Genomic DNA, 25,271 nt, shown 5'->3' with positions numbered 1-25,271 from the left:
GTCAACAGCATTTTCGTAGTAGGGCCAGTTCAAAAAGCAAGCGGAGCCCAGGGCAGATTTTCTTGGCACTTCTACCTGACCAAACATAGTACTTGTTCTGGGACCCTGGCGGCACCCCCATGAGGTCCAATTAAGGAACTGGAAGTTTCCAATTAGCTTAATTAGTTAGTGATTACTCTCCTTCCAACATATTCTGCTGCAGCAGTGAGTGTGCAAGTGTTTGTGAGCTTTTGCAAGTGCGTATGAGTGTCTATGAGTGTAAGTATGTATGAGTATGTGACCCCCCCATGTAATTTATTCCTCCCCTCATGCTGGCCACTGGGAGAACTACATCTCCAAGCAGCTCTGGAGCCTCCTGGACCACTGCTATCACTGATAATGTCAAACTGATAATCCTTGATGATTGAGACATACTTTGTGGGCCGAGGCTCTGCTGTGCTCCTCTCTGCAGCCACAGGATACATAATGTGGCCATTAAGCTTTTCATATTTCCCTGATGGCTACTCCTCTCTGCAGCTGGAGGGACTATACATGGGGCAGCTTGCTGTCAGTTGAGATTTCCCCAGAGGAAACACTCACCAGGCAGCTGCAGGAAGGAGTGAGCAGGCACACACAGGGGGAGGAGCCAGAGGTTCAAAGTGGTCAGGAGGTCCCTCTGAGATTGGCTTTTGCTGTGAGTGTATCTTGTAGGCGTTTAGCAGTGGTTGCATCAGATGCAACCATGTCAGGGAAAGCCCAGCCTTGCGTGGACACATTTTGTATTGGTGCCCTAATACTAAGTTAGGGAATGATCATGAAAACCTTACATTTTTTGTCTATTTTCTTCCAGGTACATTTTTCCAATTTAGCTATGATTATCTTTTCATATACAATCATCTTGTATTTAAAGATTTGTTGTCAATTACTGCAATTGACATTATTACGGAACATATTTTTTTCTGGGCCAATCATGTATGTTGGCATGCTGTCACAAATGCCAGGAGTCGGATATAATGATGTCCGGGTTCGGCAGTTATGCAGGATACTAGCACAATTTGGACATTTTTTTAAAGAGGCAATAATATACAAGGCATGTCTTTGCATACTGTAAGTGCTTGCCCTTTTAAAAAAAAGTTTTAGCCGGCATCCCGCATGGCCGCCGAACACAGATATCATTACATCCGGCCCCAGGAGTCCAGCAATAGCAGTGGGCATTGAATCAATAAAGCAGAAAACATTTTTCCATTTAGGCTTTCAAATGTCATGTGCAAAGGGGCACCGTGTGCCAAGTGACTTTTAGACTGTACAAAATATGCAAAGATTATTAACAGAAAAACACATAAACTATGTTCAGCTTAATAAATAGCTAATACATAATTAACACATACAATAACAGAAATAAATTCTTGCATTTTAGCATATGCTCTAATATCTCATAATAAAACACTTTGGTGCATTAAGTGAACTATGTCATTGTGACCCCGCCCCCCCTGTGCAATGCCTGTAATGCCGGCATTGCAACCGGATAGAGGAATCGTGATATCCTTGCCCCATGGCATGCTTTTTTGGGTAGCCCTGGCTCCGCCCCATTTTACAGCACGGCATCCAGCCCCAACCCCTATCTCCTAGAGATGGCTATCCTCTCCTGGAGAGGGCAGCCCTAAATCGGTAACACTGCCTCAGATTATATCACTTTCTGTAGCATAAATATGGAAGATTCCTCTCCAAAAACAGAGAGCCAATTCAATGATGTATTGTGAAAACTACAGTACAGTTCATTTGAAAATGTTATTAATGAACGCTGATGTACTGAAATTAAAGGAAAGTCATGCCTTCTATCATAAAACATCAGATTAGCCATGACACTTGGATCTTAGGCATTAGTTATCTTAGCCTCTAATGCCTTGTTTGACACCAGTGATGTACGCTTATACTGTAAGTCAAACTTCTTACCCGTGTGCAGAGATCAGGCAGTCTGAGAGCCAATTTAACCATTTTAGGAAGAATGGACCTGAAATCCTGGTTATGGTCAGCCTGCACAAGACAGACATAGATTAAGACATAACATACTGGCAACAAATAATCCTTTTGGGGGAGGGGCTAAAATGACACAAAATTATGCGACTCATTTCATGTTAGCCCCGCCCCCTTTCTGCACATATCTGCTTTTAACGGTAATCACAAAAATTCTATCCACCCGCCCCCAATTCAGCAAATAGCGGGCATCTAAAACATTGCGTATAGACTTACTTCTCGGCGCGAAGGCTAGAGAAATAATTTGATCGCCATTGACCATCAAATTATTTCTCCTCTATACGTTCACATGCTAGTGCGGAGATTCTCTCGGCAGGGGGAGTGTGCATTTAGTGGGTAGCGTTTACCTGCTGCCTAGCAAGCTGGTCTGAATCGGACCATAAGTGCGTTTAAAATTTTACTTTCTGTGTTGTTCCATTTAACCTTCAAAACAAGCTTTTGGTGTAATAGCTCAAATAGTTAAGAATGTTTTTAATATACAGTATTAAAGACGTCTGTATATCGTTAAGTAGTGAATAATGGCGTAATCACGCATAAAAATGCCGACTGCGTGCAAATTGTCAGAGTTCAGCATTTTCTTCTGTATGGTGCCATGTCGATATTTTCAATCTATTCTTGATAGTGATAGAAATGATGAGAAATAAATACTACCTTTTATTTTCACCAGCTCTTACAGCTATGTTTGCTTTTTATTTTACATGGTCTAAGCCAGGGATGGACAACCTTCTGCTTGCCAGCTGTTGAACTATCCAAGCATGGCCTTCTACAGTTTTGCTATTTTGTCTCAATAGATATGGGCAGTTGGGGCAGCACAAATGGACACACAATTTATTTTAGAGGTGAACCAAAGAATATGCGACACTTCTCTATTGTTCTTCTTTGAGATTTATATTTCTTGAACTGGCCTTAAAAGGTCTGCTAGTACAAGATCATGATCTTGTTTCCTTGACTTAAAGAGCCCATACATTTTCTATTCAGACCTGCAAACAGGTGACAGTGCCGATGTCCTCTTATAGCTAATGGCATAGCAAGTCGCTTGCATATACATTCTCACGATATGCATTCAGCCATTGGGGATGATTGGCATGCTTTGATGCATACACATAGTTGTGCCGCTACAAGACACTGCTATACTGGACACATCTGTATATCACAGGGACGTGCAGTCAATTTGTTTTAATTGCACAAAATATGGTATAATCTATATAATAAAAATGTACATTACTGATTAAATAATAAAAAGAGTGGGTCTGATACTTATTTGGTCTGAAGTCCCGTTTTGTAAGCCTTGGGGTAAGGAGACGTTTGTAGGTATAGGATTATCCTTGGGTCAGTCCATATAAAGCTGAAGGGAAGGTGGGTCCATGAACCTTGCCGGACTGTTTCAAAGCTGTCAGTTGGACGGCGAAACATGTCAGGGAGCACCTGCTGATTTTACTGGGTGATTTTGGTCTGATCTCAAACCCCCTCCCTACCCAACCTTGGAGACATATTCCAACTTTGCACCACTTGGGCTAACAGCTGCAACATCAATTCGGGATACTGAGGATTACAATTCCGCATCATCGTTGAGGATTCCCCATATTCCAACAGGGGCTCACTTCCATCCTCCATCGTGAAAACAATCCGGCAAGGTTCATGGACCCACCTTCCCTTCAGCTTTATATGGACTGACCCAATGATAATCCTATACCTACAAACGTCTTCTTACCCCAAGGGTTACAAAACGGGACTTCAAACCAAATAAGTATCAGACCCACTCTTTTTATTACTTAATCAGTAATGTACATTTTTATTATATAGATTATACCATATTTTGTGCAATTAATTTTGTTACATATTTGTTTTTTTATTTTATACCATACCCAGTGCAATTGCAGGCATCTGTGGTATAGTACATTCAATTGAAACAGCGTAAAAAATATATCAAAATGGCCAATCACGGCTTGCCGCATCATCACTCCGCCCTCTTGAGCTGGCTTTAATAGCCAGCATGAGACAGGGGGCAGACAGTCTGACAGCAGAGGAGGAGAAGAAAATACACCAAAGTCCTGGGAGGCAGCGGCTATGCAAAAGAGCTTTAAAGGCTGCCACTCCCAGGAAAAGAACACAGATGGAGATGCCTATGCCCTGGTAGGCGGTGACCATGCAAAAAAGCTTAAATGGCCACTGCCCCCAGTTGAAGAACACATATGAAAATGCTGAAGCCCTGGGAGGCGTCGGCCATGCAAAATAGCTTAAAAGACTACCGCTCCCAGGTGAAGACAACGCAGAATCAAAGGGTGAAGAAATAAGATGCAGTTTAATAAAATATTTTAAAACCGGTGTTTGTTTTTATTTTAATATCTTTACAGGGGGCTATTAATGCCCCACATGTTGGTACCTGTGTTTCTCCCAAGTACCAGCATGTGGGGCAGGCTTGCTGGGACCTGTAGTCCTTCTGTAAAGGACAATATAACTTTTTTAAACCAGCTATCAACCCCACACCCACCTCCCAGGGGTGTGGTGGATAGCTGCAGACCTAGGGTGACCCCACCTCCTCAAAAACTCCAGGCCTGGGCTGACTAGTTAGGGTTAGTAATATTTTGTCCACGGGACCCCGTCAGGCATGTCCCTTGGCTATGGCATTACACCCCCTTCTAGTGGAACCCAGAGCTGGTCCCTAAACTATGGGAGACCCCCACTGATATTGTTCCTTGTATTTTGGGAACCAGGGCCGGCTCAAGAGCCTGGTGCAGGTTTCTGAAATACAGAGGAACCCTACTAATTTGTCCCTCATATTTGGAAACCAGGGTCGGCTCCAAAATCCTGGTGTGGGAGGGGTGGGTGGGCCTGGCAGGGTGCCTCCCCAGCCACTGACCTCACCACACGCCACTGGTATATCAGTAATTTTGATACATAAAATCCGGTCACACCTAGGTCAATAGAATGCAATTGTTTTCTACACACAATTTGCATGAAATATAATTTTGGGAAAATGCTTCTGAGTCTAACTGGTACAGATGTTTATTTGGTTCTTCTAAAATGCCCCCTTCTTTATTTGCTATTGCCTGTTAATGTGTCACTTTTGTCACTATTCTAGAGACCAGAGTTTCTGTATCTTGAATGTTTTGGAGTTGTGTTTGTTCTATGTTTATTTAAATAACTAAAATAATAAGTTAAAAAAATGATTTTAAAATAATAAAAATATAAGTAGATAGTTAATTGCCAAAGGAGTCAATATCTTATGGAATTGAAAATCAAACATGTATGCTCACCAGCCGATTTAATAAGTTAATAAATATTTCAAGAGCAGGGGTGCAAGTATGGCGGTATGGGGTGGTACGGCGTACCGTTAAAAGATATATTGCCGGTACCCCGTACCGCCATAAAAATATCCCTGAAGTATTTAATGGCATGCGCGCATATATAAGTGGCGGGGGCGTGGTCTCCGCCACCCCGCCACAGCTGATCTAAAGCGGGTCTACAGTGACTAACCCAGCAGCGGCTAACTACTGTACTGATGCACAGCACCACTTCCGGGTAGTGAAGGCTGATAGCACCGGCTACCGCACTTTCCCCTCTCACCTCCTGGACTCATCATGAGTTCATGACACGCCCCCCAGCAGCGTGGCTCCCGAACAGCCAGATCAACACACCGCCTTCCTTCCACCATTATGCAGAAGCGTCAGACTGTGGGGTGGGGGCAACAGGTGACCATTAGTGAGGACTGACAGGTGAGAGTGCCGGGAACTGCACAGGCTCATGAGAAGGGAGGCAGCAGCTCTGCCGCAGACTGTCTGAGAGTGGCTGCACACGTATCTGGTGCTGGGGGCATACTTAGCACTGTGGGGGCATATATGTGGCACTGTGGGGGCATATCTGGCGCTGGGAGCATACTTGGCACTGTGGGGGCATATGCGTGGCACTGTGGGGGCATATCTGGCGCTGGGGGCATACTTGTCATTTTGGGGGCTTATGTGTGGCACTGTGGAGGTATGTCTGGCACTGGGGGCATACTTAGCACTGTGGTGGCATATGTGTGGCACTGTGGGGGCATATCTGGCACTGGGGGCATACTTGGCACTGTGGGGGCATGTGTGGCACTGTGGGGGCATATCTGGCACTGGGGGCATACTTAGCACTGCAGGGGCATATGTCTGGCACTGTGGGGGCATATCCAGTGCTGGAGGCATACTTGCCACTGTGGGGGCACTGTGGGCATACCTAGAACTGTAGGGCCATATATCTGGCGCTGGGGGCATACTTAGCACTGTGGGCATACCAAGAACTGTAGGGCCATATGTGTGGCACTGTGAAGGTATATCTGGCACTGGGGGCACACTTAGCACTGTGGGGGCATATGTGTGGCACTGTGGGGATATATCTGGCACTGGGGGCATACTTGGCATTGTGGGGGCATATGTGTGGCACTGTGGAGATATATCTGGCACTGGGGGCATACTTGGCATTGTGGGGGCATATGTGTGGCACTGTGGGGGGCATATCTGGCACTGGGGGCATACTTGGCACTGTGGGCATACCTAGCACTGTAGGGCCATATGTGTGGCACTGTGGGGTTATATCTGGCACTGGGGGCATACTGTGGGGGCATATGTGTGGCGCTGTGGGGGTAAATTATATCTGGCACTGTGAGGGCATATATGTGCACAAGCCCAAACAGAAATTGAATTGTGTTTTAAAGTTTTGTCATGTAGCCACTCCCCCTCGTGTTATATGACCACACCCCCTGACCACGCCCATTTTTGGGCGCACGACACAGTACCACTAAGACATTTTTTCTACTTGCACCACTGCCTAAGAGGATCGTAACTGCTTAACTTAAAGAATTATTCTCTGATATTTGCTAAATATGTCAGACATTCAGGAGCAAAACAATTACATTATTGTTCCTAATATGGCAAAACAAGCTTAAAATACACATGGAACATGTATTTACCTTACAATAGTTATACCAAGCCGTGAAATCCCATCTCTTGGAAACGGACTGATTATATGCCAGAATTGCATCCTAGAAATGACAAAATACGGAATACTCAGAACCCACAACAACAATATAGCATAATCTCTAGAACAATATCACCATCTGCAGGACATTAAAATTGGAAAATGTAAAGCAGACAGGTTTTTTTTTTTACATAAAACCCCATAAAAACCTTTATAGAGGCTGTTTTAAAACTCTTATATACACTTTATGTGTTTATTACAAAAAAAAACCTTTGACCAGATAAGGTAATTAAATCAAGGATGGTGTAATGGTTAGCATTACTACCTCACATCACTGAGATCATCGGTTCGATTCCCATCAGGACCCAAACTCTTAAACTGTGTGGAGTTTGTATATTCTCCCCATACTTGCGTGGGTTTCCTCGGGGTACTCCAGTTTCCTCCCACAAACCAAAAATATACTGGTAGGTTAATTGGCTCCCAAAAAATTAACTTTAGAACCCTTGGGGCTGGTTGTTAAAAATCGGGGAACCCCCTATTTGTCGGGTTTCCTGATTTTTAATTGCCGGCCCTGCTCTTTCAGCCTGGTGCTGGTTACAGCTGTGGGGGGGACCCCACGCTGTTTTTTTTAAATTTATTTTACCATTTTTTTTACACTGCAGCCTGCACGGATCTGACTGATCCGTGCAGGCTTAAAGCAAATACGACATGAAAATAAGGTGTATTTTCCTGCCGTATTTTCGTGGCTGTTTCACGCCAATTAGCAATTAGCAAATTAAATACAAATACGAAGGTCCCATCATTAAGAATACCAAAATATGTTTTTTTGGCATAGTAAATGCCAAAAATACGTATACACCAAAAAAAATTGTATTTTCGTATGAAAATACGATTTTTTTTACCACAATTTTTTTTTTTGTATATTTCCCCTATTATGTCTAGGGCATGTAGATGTAGATGTAGTTTTTCCAGTTACATATCCTTATTAACTAAGTATAAACAAATTAATGTACTTTACACCCCAGTATGCAAAACAATAGAACAATAGCCCACAGGGTATTTAAACATATACTATTTAGCACAGACTGTATATTTTTTTTTTGTTTTTTTTTTAACATTCAATCTTTATTTCAAATTTTTATAGTAATAACAAGGGGGTAAACAAAAAAAGGGGGATAACAAAGGGAAAGGCGAGTGGGAATTGAGGGAGCAGGGCATACAGAGGTATTGATGATTTAAAGTAATAACAAAGAAAAACACAAAGGACAAAAGATAAGCAAAGTACATAGAATATGTTAGACATCAGAGGCCGTTGAAGGTGACTCGTTTAAATAAAAAAAACGAGGAGGAGAAAAAGGAGAAGGCTGAGACTGTGACATGGTATGTGTTGATGGTGCTCCCTTTCCCTCTGTGACATAGACATGCCATGGGAGCCATTTCATAAGAGGAGAAGAGAGTACTGTGGAGTAAGAGACACCTTTGGTCTCCATTTCAAAATTGAACTGAGTTTTGTCAAATGGGGTATGAAAGGGGATTTCCAGTGTTGTGCAATAGTGGCTCTGGCGGATAATAAAATATGGCCTAAAACATAGCGGGCAGACTGTGGTACTGAGTTAGGATACCAATGTAATAGAGCCACAGAGGGGTCCGGAGATAGTGTGAGACCTAGGACTTCAGAGATGAGGGTAAACACTTTAAGCCAAAAAGACTATAATAGGGCAATCCCAAAAAACATGGAAAATGGTACCTAAGTGGCTGCAGAGATGCCAGCAAAGTTTAGAGGTAGCAGGCCACATTTTATGTAATTTAGCTGGGGTAAAGTACAATCTATGAAGTAATGTAACATGCATTTCAGCATGATGGGTACATTTAGAGAGGTAAAAAGAAGACCTTTGTTTCCCATTGTTTCAGAGTAAAGGTGCGGTGGAGGTCATTCTCCCAATTCAGTTGAGCAGGGGACTTGACTAGCGAATCTGGAGGGGACAGTAAGTCATACCAAAAGGATATGGCACCCCGTGATGAAGCTGTAGTTAATCTCTTTAAAATATGGTCAGGGGGGGGGGCATGGAAAGACTTTGGAGATCCACCCACCTTTTCTACCCAACGTTTAAGTTGGGAGTAATAAAACCAAGCTGAGGGGCCCAAGGGAAAGTTTTCTCTAAGGTCAGAGATTGATAGAAGAGAGGATTGTGAAAAGAGGCCTGTGAGGGAGTCAATACCCAGGCTTTCCCAATAGGGCAATGGAGATGAGGCAATAACATATCTAAGGCCCTAAGGGATACATTCCTAGTAGGGAGGGTACAATTAAAATGGCTAGAGTGTCAGACTGTATATGTTTAGCAAATGCAAACGAGCTATTGTCCAGCTATGCTGCAGGACAGGATACAAATGCGTATGGTGATATAGACCAGGTGTACTTCAAAGGAAATAAACAAAGGAATGCCAGATCTTATGACACCTTGACCCCTGGGAGCCAATATTTTCCATATGAAAGTTTAGAATAAAAGACTGTAGCTATCAGCTAGGGACACTCACAGACACACACCCCCAGTCACTGAGACGCAGGACAGAACCAAGATGTAGAGCAGGAGTGAGATGGGTCACAGGTAGCTATTAATATCCACTGATCACTATACCCATGTAACTTGTAAGCATATAATTTATGTTCGTTTTGTAGCAGTCTAAGTCTGACAATTGTTTAATGTAGTTTTATGTAATATAAGCAAGGAGGCGTATATAAATATAATAGCATATTGTATTGTAAAGTCTATTAGAATATAATTGCAGATGTCAAATATATATGTTATTATATCAATACAAGATATAATAAATATATTTTATATAATGTTTCACTCTCAATTATTATTGGGAGAAGAGAGATATATGATTCCTAGAACTCAACAACGTACATTTTACATGGTTTTTTTTAATGGTATTATTTTTATTATTATGTCTTTTAATTCGTGTGCATTAAATACTTATGTTATTATTAAATAATACCAGCACCTATCATTATAATTACCATTTAATGTCATTTCACCTGCATTCACTGACATTAGATAGTTATCCAATCCCTGGAAACAATAAGGAGGTATTGTACATATTTAATTGAATACTCACTGTTAAATTGTATTGGTTTTTTATATTTCCGAGAGAGGACCTAATAAGGTTCCAAAGACTAGACTTCACTTCTCCTCTTTTCTGTATGGAATTTGAACACACAGTTTTAAAAATACAGACAGAATTGACAGTACTTATTAAGTTTTAAGGTGACAATGACTGTAGAAATATCTCACCTGGCCATTGCCTGTATACAAGTTGGATTTCGAACAGGGCATTTTAACACATTTACTGTCCCATCGATCTATGAATGAACTTGGGTAAGGTTTGGGCACCTCATTCTCTTGTATACTGTTATACTGCAAGAGAATCACAGAATATGAAGGAAAATACATTTTTTTTTTTAATCGTAGAAGTCATAGAGAAAAAATCATTATAATGCAAGTTGTGCCTCTAGAAATGTTTTATGGGTTATTTTTTTGCTATTATGTATCCCTTTTATAGTACTATTATAAGCACAATGGGCGGGATGTAATGCGAGTCCGGCAAAAACCATGCACTGTAAAGGAATGCCTCTGAGTTCGGTCAGCATCCTGCACGGCCGCTGGACTCACAATACTTTACATCCTGCCCTATTAGGCCAAATCAGACCTGATCGCACAGTCGTGAATGTGCAGCGCTGTCCCTGCTGTTTAGATAGGGCTTCGACAGCCTGCTGCTGGCGAAGCCAAAACCGGCATCGGGCGGAATGGTCAGCGATACTGACCGTTCATACATTTGGTCTGCTATCATTTAGATAGCAGTGCCGATATGGAAAGGGGCGCATAGCGCCCCTGTCCTTCACCGCATCCCGACTCCTTCATACATGGGGGAGAAGGGGTATCAGAGCACATAGCGTGCACTGATACCTCTTCTCCCCCATAACGATCTTTCATACATCTGCCCCAAGATTAGATGCAGTCTAAGTTAGACGATCTCGAAAATCATTCATGAAGAAATAATCTTCAGGTGGTTGGCCTGCCTGAGACGCTTAAGGGCCCTGCCCTATTCACCTTTATCCTGTCCACACTACCGGAACTCTTGGCTGTTTCAGACGAGTGCACTTAAATGATTGTGGAGCAAGCACACAGAATCGACCCCCAGAGGTCCTCCACAGATGCCCGTCCTCGACCGGTGTTCTTTCGGTGTCTTAACTATATTCATAAAGAAGTGCTGTGGTCCGCTTCACAGTGAAACCATGATCTTTCCTGGAATGACTAGAGACTTTTCATTTTTCAAGACTATTCCGCGGAGGTGGCTAGTGCGTGGAAGGAGTTTGCCCCCCTTTGTTCCCGCTTGGCAAAAAATAACCGGAAATTAAGTTTACTCTATCCAGGCCATCTCTGCCTCTTCTCTGGGTCTACGTTCAAGGACTTCTCAACTGTGCTGGATGCCGAGGCTTACCTGTCGGGGGAGGCTACCAGGGCAACTTCTCCATCATTATTCACACAGGACCAGCCTGCTTGAAGACAAAGTTCTCCTTATGGGCCTAATTCTACTATAATGTTCTCTGCAATGTCCTTTTCACTCAATGGGCTGATTCCCGAGGATTCCCCTTAAGTTGATGTTACCCCTCAGACCAATGTCTGACGAATATACGAATGGGAATATTCTCATTATTTCTTCCTTTTTTCTGATGTTTGAAGATAGAGGGTGTTGTAATTTGGGTAACGTTGCCAACTCTCACCAAACCACAAAGATCCTGGAGCTTATTCTTAAAAAAAATAATTTTTACTTAAATCAGCTGCTCCAGGTATCTTGTGAGTTTACCTGAACGCACAGAACAACAGAAGAAGGAAAAAAGGATTTTAGATACTCTGCGCTGCTGAGAATAAATTCTTACATAGGTCTGCTGATTAAGAATGATTTCGGACACAGTTTAAATTTGTAACAATGGTACTTGTTTCCTAGAAGGGCGTCCACGATTTTGATCTTAGGCATCGAAAGGTAAAAAATCACGTCGGTTGCATCGCATGCGGCCAAAAATTCGCATGCGATGCAACCGACGCGATTACCGCGATTTTACATAGGGAACAATGTTAAATGGCCCAATTGACCCGATTTCACATAGGGAACAATGTTAAATGGCCCACAGACCCCAAATACCCACCCTGAATAAAAATATTAATAAAACATGATGAGATCATCCTAACAGAATTAACCCAAGAAATCTCCAGGTTGGGAGAAAAACTAAAAAACTTTGAGAGTTTAGAGCAGTTCCAGCAGAGATATGACAAATATAAAAAGGAAATCGAGGAGTATGAAAAAGAAATAATAGAAAGAAAAAGACGCAAATTTCAACGCGACAGGACAGATTTTGCAACTAATAAAATCTTTAAATGGAACACCAGACCTCAGAGACAAACAAATACCAATAGCAATGTATCAAACTACTCTACATTGGAAGCAGAGTCATTGGAAGGGGAGACACGGAACAATCAATATCAAAGGAGGCATTTTTTAGGGCAGGCCGCAAAGATCACAAAGAGTATGGCGAAAAATCAGGAGGGGCAAGAGGAGGCAGGAGGAAAAGAGAGCAGCTCGACTGGAGAGACGGACCGAGAGAGAGAAGACGCTTCAGAGAATAACATCACCTAATATACCATCAGACTCTCTAAAAATTATAAACTTAACAAACAGGATCCTCACAGAGGAACAACAATCAATCCTTAAAAGAGGTTTATCGTTTTGTCCTACACAAAATATGCAAAGATTTGAAATGGAAAAAGACCTCAACCTCTTTACGAGGAAAATACTTAAAAAAAAATTCTTTGCAAATCAATCACGACAAAAAAATGAGGAAAGAGCACTCATGGCAGCAGTAGGCCTAGATCAAGAGGTTAACAACACCTCCATACCTGCACCACCAATCCCCCTAAACACAGACTCAATGGAACAAGAAGAAAGATTAGCGCTCCTAATACTAGAAGATCTTGCCATGGAAAACTCAAATGAGAGAGGTCCCCCTTTGGAACCATATGATAAAACCAAAATCAAGAAGAAATCAAGTTTCCTGCCGGACCTGAACATCTGTCCACAGGTACAAATCTTTCAAAACCTGGTATCCAAGGATTTGGATAATTTATTACACACAAGAGACACTGAAGGAGGAAACATAACAAAGGAAGAGAAGGAGGCGCTCAGAGAAATGGAGAAATGGGAAGATGTAATTATCAAGCCTTCGGATAAAGGCGGAAATGTAGTTCTATGGCCTCGAGAACAATACATTCAGGAACTTAAACGCCAACTCTCAGATGCCAACTGTTATAAAAAGCTGACATTTAATCCCAGTTGTAAATTCACCACTGAATATACAAAAATGATCGATCAGGCACTTACAAATAAGATCATCAGCAAAAATGACCATACATTTTTGAAAATGGAGAAACCCCAAACCCCGACACTATACTTATTGCCCAAAATCCATAAAAATAACAAATATCCACCAGGAAGACCAATCCTGTCAGGCATGGGGAGCCTGACAGAGAAACTGAGTATCTATGTAGATCAATTCCTACGCCAGCATGTGACAGCACTGCCCTTATACCTAAGAGACACCATGGATGTACTCAAAAAACTGGAAAATCTGTCGGTCACTGAGGGCACGTGGCTTGTCACATGCGACGTAGAGAGCCTCTACACCAGTATTGGTCATGAAAAAGGCATAGCGGCAACAAAATACTTTCTCCAAATGAATCAAAATCAGGAATTTAATGACTTTCTGATCGAATCCTTGAATTTCATTTGATGGCGCCCACTACCTCCAGGTGAGAGGGACGGCTATGGGGACAGCATGTGCCCCCACGTATGCCAACCTCTACCTGGGGTGGTGGGAACGAGAAATAGTCTTCCATGAACAGTACGAAAAATACACTGCAAACATCTTAGTATTTTTACGATACATAGATGACATCTTAATACTCTGGGAGGGAGAAAAACACCATCTCAGTGACTTCATTTCCAAATTAAATCATAACGATCTGAACCTCAAGCTTACTATGGAAGCAAGCCAAAGGAAAATAAATTTTCTGGACCTGACAATCACTATTGATGAGGAGGGGAAGATACAGACAGATGTATATCGCAAAGAGACATCCACGAACAGCATTTTACACGCATCAAGCGCCCATTTGCCCAGTACCATCAGGGCAATACCTAAAGGCGAACTGATACGCATTAAAATAAATTGTTCAGATCCAGAAATATTCCAAAACAGACAGGAAGAACTTAAAAACCGCTTCATAGAAAGAGGTTACAGTAATAGATTAATCAAAAAATCAACGAAGTCCATTGAGAGAACCCCGCGAGAATCATTACTTACCCCCAAAAAACGGGAAGTAAAAAAAGGAACCAATTAGATTCATTGGAACCTTTAATAAGAATTGGAGACAAGTGAGAAACATTCTCCAAAAACATTGGTCAGTCCTAGAAACAGACAAAGACCTCAAAGAGATTCTCCCGACAAAAGTACAAATGAGTTGGCGGAAGTCACGTACCATCAGAGACATCCTGGTACACAGCCACCTCTCAGAACCCAAAGAGGAAGTATTCAGGAAAGGTTCAAACTGCTGTGGGAGATGCAAAGCCTGCCAGTACATGGAAACAACAAAGAGCTACACGGATACATTTGGGAAAAAGTGGAACATAACAGATCATATAACATGCACAAGCATAGGGGTGATTTAACATCTTCAATGCCCATGTGGCAAATCATATATTGGGAAAACCAGTAGAACCCTAAAAGTGAGGATACTGGAACATGTCAGCACAATCCGAAATGCCATCAAAGATCAGAGGAAATTTAAAACATTGACCCCTGTAGCCAAGCACTTTCTTAAAGTCCATAACAGCGACCCAAAAAACCTTAAAGCATTTGGAATGATCCACATAAAACTAGGAATCAGAGGGGGTGACCTGGATAAAGAACTCCTCAAAGCAGAAACAAAAATGATCTACTTCATGGACTGCCTAACTCCGAAAGGCTTAAATGAAAATAATAGTTACATGCCATACCTTTGAAAATCTAAAATCCAAAAATGAAGGGGGCCCTCAGAGATCTTTTAGTCACAACCCCTAACCTCAGATCCTCAAAGTAAACACATGGAACTCAAACTGAAACAATAAACACAATAATGGATCCCCGAATAAATATCAAACCCATTTCAAGCAATATTCTGAAATAAAAATATATATTAAAAAATACAAGCCAAAAAGCTCCTATAAAACCTAATACTTACCATGAGAACATATGAAGGGGGGTGACGACACTTCTGGATGGAGGCCCGGTCCTGTACCTGAGGAAGAAGAAAATAAAGACACTGAAATTTAAAAAAGAAGAACAGAAATCACAAATAATTAAATATCAACACATGAACATTACTCGTCAACTATGAAATAAAATAAGTCTTAAAAAAGACACACCAACACTTAAACATTGGAGACATAATCTCCATCTTAAAGAGCACAAATTCATCACAATCACTCACCCAGTATAATTTTCCCAGTCTTCTACCTCCTACCCTGTCCCCCACTCTCGAACCCCCTTGGTCCTTTTCCTCTCCTTTTTTCCCCCCTGTCTTCCTCAGCACTGTTTTATATTTTCTCACCTTATTTACTTTTCACACCACCACTTATTCTTTTCTTGGCTAATATAACCTCACAAAACCTATATATTAGAAATATTCTAATATCTGATCATTACAATCCACTAATAAATGTCATATCGCCAGATAAATTACCATGGTTACCCCAACACTATATATCCTCAGAAATGTTTCGTATACAGAATACCCTTGAAAAACCCATAATAGGTCCCTTATAAAGCAATATACATTGCTCTCAGCATCTTTTGAAAATATATATTCAGATTCCGGGGCCTGAAATCTCATAATATGTTTAAAATAACACATTGGACAACCTCCAATCACTCTGCTAACGTAAGGAATGATAGCAATAGAAGCTCACTATAAAGATGATAACTACCTAACATATATGAATAATATATAAAAGAAAGATAATGAAAAACAGGGTTAAAAAGCTGAATTCTCTATAACATGCAGAGTCCGGGGCGGACATAATAAATATATGATAATACAGCCAGGTAATACAGAGTCCGGGGCTTGCGAACCCCATAGGGGTCTAAAGGTATAGCACATAACTCAATAAGATAAGACCCCCAGAACAGAACAAGCTTAAAAAACAGGAACTAATAGAATAAGAAACGCCAGTTTAATAGTGTTAATACACTAACTGAAACCGAAAGAATAAACATATTTCTCAGAGGCTGAATCCATAAGCTGAATCCATAGGCTGCCCTGCGTATGTCAAATTAATTATTGCAGGGCAGCAGGACTCATTTGCGGAGGGGGGGCGGCGCCCTGCGCCCCAACTGCGCCCGGAGCGTGTGCTCCGGTGGCTCCGCCCTCCCTACGCCTCTGTATGTATGTATGTAAAAGTCTTAACCTCTTATAAATTTCACAAGTCATAGAAGAAGATCACCTTGTGAGATTCTATATGTTAAAAAATCTGCACAGGATTGCTCTCTCTTCTTTTTAGTAAATACAAATAAAAGTATAAATGTTAATATTTTAGGATAATTTTCCTTTGGTGTGCATCCACAGTGCAACTCTTCTCTCTCTCTCCAAAACTACTGTTATGACCTCGTTGCCCGGATAGCACCCATCGCCTATACCCACGAAATAATGGCGTTTGAACCAATGTCTCCCCAATAATACACAAGGGATATATTACACAAGAGAAAAGTGTGTGCCGACCCTCAATTCCCTCTCCCCTATCCCTATTATCTACGGCAATCGTATATCACCCAACTCCACAATCACAGTGACAGCAGTGTTTGGGATGGGGGGGAAGCTTGCTCCCGTAACATGCAGAGTGGAGGAGGGCAGCAGCGGGAGCCCAAGCATCTCCTGTCCATGCAGTGCCTGCTTTGCCTCTCTGTCCTCTGGCTCACACAAGGGTCTGGGAAACATACAGAGAAGGGAGGGGGCAGAGTGGGAGACATACAGTGAAGGAGGGCCAGGCTGGGGGACATACAGTGAATGGAGGCAGTGATGGCCATTCAGAGAAGGGGGAGCAGGGGCAGGCTGGGGTCATACAGTGAATGGGAGTCATACAATGAAGGAGGGTCAGGCTTGGGGACATACAATGAATTGAGGCACTAATGGACATTAAGAGAAGGGGGGCAGGCTGGGGGACAGAGTGAATGGGTGCAGAGTGGGGAACATACAGTGAATGGGGGACATACAGAGAAGGAGGGGTAGGCTGGGGGAAATACAGTGAAGGGGCAGGCTGGGGGACATAGAGTGAATGGGGGCAGAGTGGGGGACCATTATGATGTGATTAATGATTCAAAGAATGTCAGGCTGAATGCTCGGCCCCAACACATTTACACTTCACCAAATCTGGCTCTCGTCGCAAAAAGTTTGGACACCCCTGTATTAAAGGTTTCACTTTATGCAGATGATTATTCTTTTCTTTTCTAATCCATACATTTCTCTTCCAGCAGTACAATCTATTATTAGATCTTTTGGTTCAGTCTCTAGATATAAAGTAATTTTGGACAAATTCAGAAATTCTTCCTATTTGTGGCTCACCTGCATATTTTGACTCTTTACCAGTTTTCAACCTTTTTATATCTCGTACTTTTCTATTAACGGTCTATGAGTAAACATTCCAGGTAACTTTTCTGGATTATATGTGGAAAATTTTATTCAGATTATAGATAAAATCATGCACTCTCTAGATACTCGGAAATCTCATTGTTAGGTTGTTTAGCAATTATTTGAAAAAAAAATATTGTTTTCCCAAAATGTTTTATATTATGCAGGTGCTTCCAATTAGTTCTTTAGGCAAAGATGTTAAACACAACCACATTATGGCCTTTATTCAGATCTGATCTCAGTACAAATTTGTTTGGAAAATGGGCAAATGTAACATGTGCAGAGCGAGTTAGATTTGTGTGAGTTATTTTTTTTCTGTGCCGGGTAAATACTTGCTGCATTATTTTTACACTGCAATTTAGATTTCAGTTTCAACACATCCAACCCAAATTTAACTCTATGTGCACCTGTTACATCTGCCCCACCTGCAGTGCACATGGTTTTACCCATTTTCCATACAAATTTATACTGCAATCAGATCTGGATAAGGGCCTATGTTCGCATTTTCTATGACAGGGCAAGACACCTAGAATTGTTATAGCTAGAATGAAAGCTCCACGTCAAAAAATGTGTATTAGGCCTGCACAACTTCTATCCGTATTATAATTCATTTTTTTTCAGATACATCGGTGATTGGTTGCTTGAAACTACTGTAATTCATACTGCAATGTTCCATCTTTTTTCGCCTAATGTTGTTACATTCTAAGATATCTGACATTTCCGTTCCAATTAAAAAAAATCTGTTATTTTATGAGACATACCGAGCTTGGGTTAATAATCAATCCAGAATTTAAAAATAACTTTCTTTATTCCTTATATATTTCACTGTGGGGTAACCCAGCTGTCCCACCTTCTTTATCTAACATTAATTTTCCTCAATAGAAGGAGAAGGGTTTAAATTCTATAACAAAAGTCTTTGATCCAGGTGGTATGCTTTTTCCTTTAAAGAACTATAAAACACATACAGATTTACCAAAACAACACCTCTATATGTACTTACAGGTCCGACATTATATTCAATCTTTCCCTGCTGTTGCTGATTTTGATGGGCTAATAGCTAATTTCCCTTCTTTTATTAAGTTAATATCAAATATTTCTTATAAAACTAGTATGTTATATGTACTTCCCTAGAGTCCTCCAAAACATGGGAGCCAACATTGGCGAAATGGACTACTGAAATCATGGAAATTGGGCTGTTACCAGATTTATTATCCCAATATGATTCTTATCTTAAATACCTACAATTTTCCTACTTACAAGAAGTACATATATGTAGTATACAGTACATAGAGCATATATCTCCCCAGCTCAACCCAAACATATGTCTAACTCTTCAGAACCTGGAGATTGCTTAAAATGTAAAATGACAAATGCCACATTTATTCATTGTTCTTGGGACTGTTGTAAATTGAAAAAAAAATGTTGGCATAAAGTGGTTCATTTCGTCAATCATAGGTTCAGGTAAAAAACTTAAAATTTGCCTTCTATCAAATATTCTTACTATTGCTAAGAAGATAATTCTTATACACGAGGAAGTCCTCCGCTTCTTTATCAGAAGTTAATCAAAAACTGATTCAATTATTGTACTTTGACAGAAAATATATATACCTGACATCGGTAAGAATGTGCTAACCTTTTATTAACTCTTTGGATGAGGCAACACAAGCTCATATGCTTAAATTATATGAAAATATTGACTGGTACCTGCTCAGACAACTCGTGACTTTGGTTTGCCATTGTACTGTTGTTTTGGCTTTAACTCTTCTCCTTTTTATCTTTTAACGTCTAAATTTGTATGTTTATTATTTTCTCACCATTGTATTTTTTTTCCTTTTTTATGCCTCTTGTCCACTAACATTTACCTTATCTAAAGTGCCCTTAAAGATCTCTCCATCTTCTCCTCCTCTTGTTTTCCCCCTTTAACCATCTCTACTTCCCCTTATTGCTTTACTCTTTTAGTTATAGTCTGTGTATATAATATGTAATAATACTTTCCAGAAGTTTAAGCATTCTTCACAAAATCGGTAAGGTAGATTTGATACTACCTAATGAATGTTAAAACATATAAATTTAATCTTAAAACTTTCATTAACCAAGTCTGTTTACATTAAGACATTTTCAAACGTATTAGTAGAAAAAAAAGTCTGACTTTGATATGTACAAAGCAACACAATCTTTAAACCATATTTGCATAATTGAAAACAGGATCCCCTCCTGCCCCCCCCCCCCCCCAAAAAAAAAAAAGATGGGCAAGTCTACCACATACCCCTGGCACAAGCCCCCCTCCCCCCATCACCCTACTCTGCTGTGGAAATACCGGCATTTGTGGCTCTTGGGAAGGGGGTGGGGCTAAAATGGTGCAAATTGGACTATTTTAGCCCCACCCCCTATACATAGACCTGTGAATAGCGACATTTACAGTAGTAGGGGCTTAGTGATGTCAGGCTCCATCCCTGTCGCTCAAGATGCAGCTAAGAGTCTCCTCTCTGGGCTTTTTCCCGGAGATAAAAAGTAAGTAGGTAAGTATGCTCTAAACCACTGTAATATAGAAGGGCCTGATTCAGTGTTGCCAGCAAAAAGGCAGCATCTTACTTACAAATCTATGTGCAGCTATTCAAAATAGCATGGAATTCAGACATACAGTGCCACTTGTGGCTAAACTGGACACCCTAGGGGTGTTCACGCTTAGCACAATTTCATGTGTGTGTGTAGAGGGAATTGTGGCTTATCCAGGTATGGCAATGGCAGACTGCTGTCTTGCACTTAAGGTAAGTCTGGTGCAGTAGTCATGATGGCTGCTTTCACAGGCAGGTGTATATAATTAATTGTACCAGTCACAATTTGAGGTCATCTGATATCACCTCATCTATGCACGATGTTATTGGCTGAAGAAGAAAATAGATGTGATTACTTATTTATATGGTTTCCCTTTTATAAAGCACTTACACTGGAGTCTAGGGGGGAGTATAAGGTGGCCAATGCAGAGATGAAAGCAAATCTGCCATAAATGCTCTCGCATATGTACTGTAAATGGACTGGAGACAACAGCTGTATTCACCCACCTGCTGCCCCTGTACTTTTGCCCGGTTTCATAGCTGTTTTTATCAGTGAGCGCAAGTACTATACAAAATGCAACAAATTCATATAAAAACAGGTGTAGTTACACTACCGCCCAGCTCTGCACAGCCTTAAGTTATGTCCGTGCTTCCTTTCTAAACATCACTGATTGGAAATGCCCCGTCATCACCCAGTTACATCCCCAAAGACGCAAGTAGAGTTGAATACAACTCCCCTATGCCCACTGTTGTGTATGTCCCTGCCTCAGAAACCCACAACACATGGTCTCAACACTGAAGGTCATCAACTCTACACACACACAGTGGCTGATTCTGATTCACTCGGTCAGCTGTCTTGTATTCTTTAATTGTACAATGTCTATGGTGGTGGGGGCACATTTTAACTGTCCACACTGTGAGCAACATTAGCTAGAAACAGACCTGTTTATTTTATCAAAATGCAATGGGATATGGGGGGCAGAAACTTTTTGGGCAGGGGAGCAAACTCTACTGCTATTATCCCCAGTCTGGCATGTTATATAATACAAATAATCATTACTATGACATTTTCCCTGCCAGACACTGATGCAGGTGGCACAACATCTTACCTCTACAGTGACTGTGTGGCTTTCTGAAAGCATCAGTGGTGAAGTTGCCATGTTGCATGTTGGCATTCTGTTCATGTCCTTCAGTGGAGTTCCAAGCCATTTCTGGTCAGATAGAGAATGGTTGGCCAATTGGCTTTGGTGATCTCTGTATTTGCTGCTTTCGGGGATAGACTGGAGTTAGTGAATTGGGTTATAATAACCACGTCAAGACAGTTAAATTAAAACACAGAAATACCACCAATAAGATAAAAGAAACAGTGGTCAGATAAAAGGCCCAGTATCAATAACCTCCCCATTATTATAAATTCTGAGATGCTGTAAGATTTGTGGCAAAGTATCTGTCATCAGGGTGTTGTCTGCAAGTGCTCATATTGGCCAGATATATGGACAAACAACTGCACAACAGTATAGAGGGGAGAGAGGAACAATGTGCCCGATTCAGAGCTGCTCGCTAGGCTGCGTATATTGACAGCCTAGTGTGCAGGTTAACATTGCGCCACTGCCCCGGCGAATACACACCCACCCCGCCGGTTGGATCCCCTTGCTATGCTGCAAGTGGATGTGCACATGCTTCACATCTGCTTGCATACGCCCACACAGATGAAAAACCATTTGATGGTTACTTACCATCGATTGATATTTCCTCTATTCGCTGTAAAAAGTAAGCCAGGACTTACTTTTCAGTTGAAGATTCTTCTCAGTATTGGGGGCGGGCACTGAGGTCATCCATCCGCCCTGAGCAGCCAAATCTAATTATCTCTGCACCAGTAACACCTGCCTCACCTGCAGTGCACATGGTTTTATCCATCTAAGAAAGATGTACAATTTGTTCTTTGCTATTCTTGTTACAAAAAGTAAGCCACTTGGTGTGAGCTGCCACGCAAATTGATTATTCGCCGGCTGCTCGCACACAGCACTGTGGGTGGGTGAACGTGGGGCGGCTGGCCATCGTTGCGCCCATGGGAATGCTGGGCGTTCCCGTAGTAGAGGTCAGCTGACCGCCCTCTTCCCATACGGGGAGCCCGCAGATTTAGGACACCAGAGAGAGTCTTAGATCTGCGTGCACTGTAGAAATCAAATGCGGGGACATTTGTGGTGCGTGCGGCAGGCGGGTGTTCATGTGGACGGGGTTTAAAGGACATGCAAAGCTGCAAATTCTGCAGCTTTGTGTGTCAACCAGAATGAGGGTCAATATTCTAAGTTTTTATTTTAAGCTATAGTCAATATATTTCTGTCATCTCTAAAGACCCATTCCCCATGGGCGACTTAGAGCTGAAAGCCGCTCAAAAAAGCAAGTTTGAGAGGCTTTTAGCTGAAAGCTGCCCAGTGTGTATGCCCCGGCGATGATCACTGCTGTGCACTCCCACATCATCGCCGCTAAAGCCACTCAGCTGCTGGTATTACAAGCAGATGAGCGGCTGCTTTGAGGATGGTTTTGCATAGTGCTGCACTATGCACTGCACTACTGATTGGCGGCTAGCTGCAAATCAATACGCAACTCACTTACCATCGGATAATTTTCCAGTCTGTACAAGTGTAACTACTGTAACTCTGACCCTTGCACAATTGTGCAACAGAATCAGCTGGCTTCGAGCCCAGAGCTGACATCACAGACCCTCCCTGAAAACGCATGGGATCGTCTGTGTTTTTCTGAACACACCCAGAAAAGGGCCGGTTACAACACACAACTGCGGCTTCCTGTGAATTAAATTGCGAGGGTCCTGTGAATAGAGTAAATGCTGAATTTTGGCGCCATTTGGGCTCAGGCATGCGCACTACGATCCGTAAGCATGTGCAGTCATTCAATAGTCGATCACTTTACAAATTCGCACAGCAGTGATCAGGTCTGAATAAACCCATTAATCAATTATCTTTAGTGGCTCATTATTGATGGTGGCTGTCATGAGAATCATGATCACAGGCTATTCATGTGGTAATATATATATATATATATATATATATATATATATATATATATATGGGGCCTTCCATTCTGAATTGACTATACCACCAGTGTCATCGTTCCAATTGCGACTCATAATGTCTCACCAGAGTTTTATTTTCATTGTTTATGTGTAAACATTACACCCTAAGAGGTGCTTTTTATGACAATTTTTACTGAGGTTGTAATAAATACCATTTTTATCAAAATTGTTGTGATATATTAGCGCCCTCTGAAACCCCACTTTCTTTTTTAATCTATATTTATGTTTATATTAACCCCTTCAGTGGTGTTTTTTTTTTAGGGAGCGCTCCCCACTGGACGAGTTTTTTCTGGGGCGTGCTCCCTAAAAAAAGAAACACCACTGTGTTACAAGGTCCGGACGGCACCACTGATCTTTGTATTAGCCGCTGCCCAGCCCTGCCCCCGGCAGCCCGGCTATGTGCAGCGTGGCGTTACAAGATCACGCCGCACACAGCAAGGGGGAGGATAGGCAGGGCCGGGCTGCAGGAGCCAGGCAGCCACCGAAGCTGAGTGTGGTGCTGATCTCAGTGGTGCAAGTAGAATAAATGTCCTTGTGGTACTGTGCTGCGCGCCGAAGGCGCGCAGAGCAAAATGGGCATGGTCAGGGGCGTGGTCATATGACACAAGGGGGAGTGGCTACATGACAAAACTATATGCCCCCAGTGCCAGATGATATGCCCCCAGTGACACTCACTCTCTTCAGCATGAGCTCTCTCACTGCTTGAGCACAAAGGGGTAAATGCCACCTCACACACACAATCTGTGCCAGCCTACACACACAAACATGGAGGAGTGCCAGCCTACACACACCTATGGGTCAATATCAGCTTACGAACAAACCTACACACATAGGGGTAAGTGCCAGCCCCCCTCCCCCTCCAGACAAACACAGCACACAGGACACAGTAGCTGTTTAAGACCAGTGACAGCCCGTGGAGCTGCCAAGGTTAGAAACACATTCACTAACCTAGGGAACAACCACTCCTCCTGCAGCTCCATCCTCAGAACTCTCAGGCACCCGGGCTGTCAATTTCCCCAGCAGATCAAAGCTGCTCTCTGGCAATCCTCCTTCTGGAGTTCTCACAGCGCGCAGCTCTCAGTAAAGTATGCGGGGGTGGGGGAGAGGGGAATGATCTGACATTGCTGTACTGGTCATCGGAGAAGGAGCAGTGCTAAATATCTCACTGGTAACTCGCTGGCCCCCGGCGTTTAACATGCTCTTATCAAGCTCCGCCCCTATTGCGGCCATACCCGCGAATACACAGTTTGTTTTGGACTCGGAGGACTTTCTGTGCTTTTCCCTGCTAGCTGCCAGCCTCAGCCGCCTCCATTTTTCAGTGTGCCCGAACTCATAGTGGGGGGTGGGGCGGCTGTCTGGGAGGGTGTGCAGCAGGACTGCGGGAGTCGGACGGCGTGTGTCTGCCCTGCACATTATGATGTGGTCATCTCCCTCCCCTCCCTCCCTCCCTCAGTGCACTGCTCACCTGCCCGCCAATCGTTCCCCCCGCGCTGCCGCTCATCCCCTGCTGCCGGCGTCTCACTCTCCTCTTCTTCTAGGGCACAGACACGTCCGACCCTTCACTGTGTCCGGGCTGCCAGCCAATCATACCTCGCGGGCTGGCTCCTGATTGGCTGCCGGCCCGCGAGCTATGATTGGCTGAGAGCACAGTCACAGTAACACAGGGAGGGGAAGGAGAGATGCACGATGCGCTCCCCTCCCCTCGGCTCCCTTCCCCTGGCGAGGAATCAGCTGTGGCGGGGGCGGCGGAGGCCACGCCCCCCGCCACTTAGATATGCGCGCATGCGCAATAAGCACTTTGCAGGGCATTTGTTATGGCGGTACGGGGTACCGGCACAATATGTTTTACCGGTACGCCGTACCACCCCGTACCGCCATACTTAC

The 25,271-nt window shown here is 42.6% G+C and overlaps 1 protein-coding gene across 3 annotated transcripts in view; it reads right to left on the bottom strand.

Moving 5' to 3' along the window:
* The window catches only part of LOC146007770 (poly(ADP-ribose) glycohydrolase-like), a 113,247-nt gene that overhangs the window by 49,670 nt on the left and 38,306 nt on the right, over positions 1–25,271 (bottom strand). For 2 of the 3 annotated variants that reach the window (XM_083146375.1, XM_083146374.1), the window contains exons 5-10: positions 21,403–21,556; positions 15,297–15,353; positions 10,257–10,379; positions 10,081–10,161; positions 6,953–7,024; positions 1,933–2,013 (exon numbers count right to left, since the gene is read on the bottom strand). In XM_083146375.1, coding sequence (XP_083002501.1) covers positions 1,933–2,013; positions 6,953–7,024; positions 10,081–10,161; positions 10,257–10,379; positions 15,297–15,353; positions 21,403–21,556 — 568 coding nt within the window. The remainder of the gene's footprint in view (positions 1–1,932; positions 2,014–6,952; positions 7,025–10,080; positions 10,162–10,256; positions 10,380–15,296; positions 15,354–21,402; positions 21,557–25,271) is intronic. The other variant, XM_083146376.1, reaches the window with a different exon arrangement.

This window comes from Crinia signifera, chromosome 6 (assembly GCF_055691185.1).
Source record: "Crinia signifera chromosome 6, ASM5569118v1, whole genome shotgun sequence".
Classification (NCBI taxonomy): Eukaryota; Metazoa; Chordata; class Amphibia; order Anura; family Myobatrachidae; genus Crinia; species Crinia signifera.
This window is presented reverse-complemented; position numbering and strand designations above follow the sequence as displayed.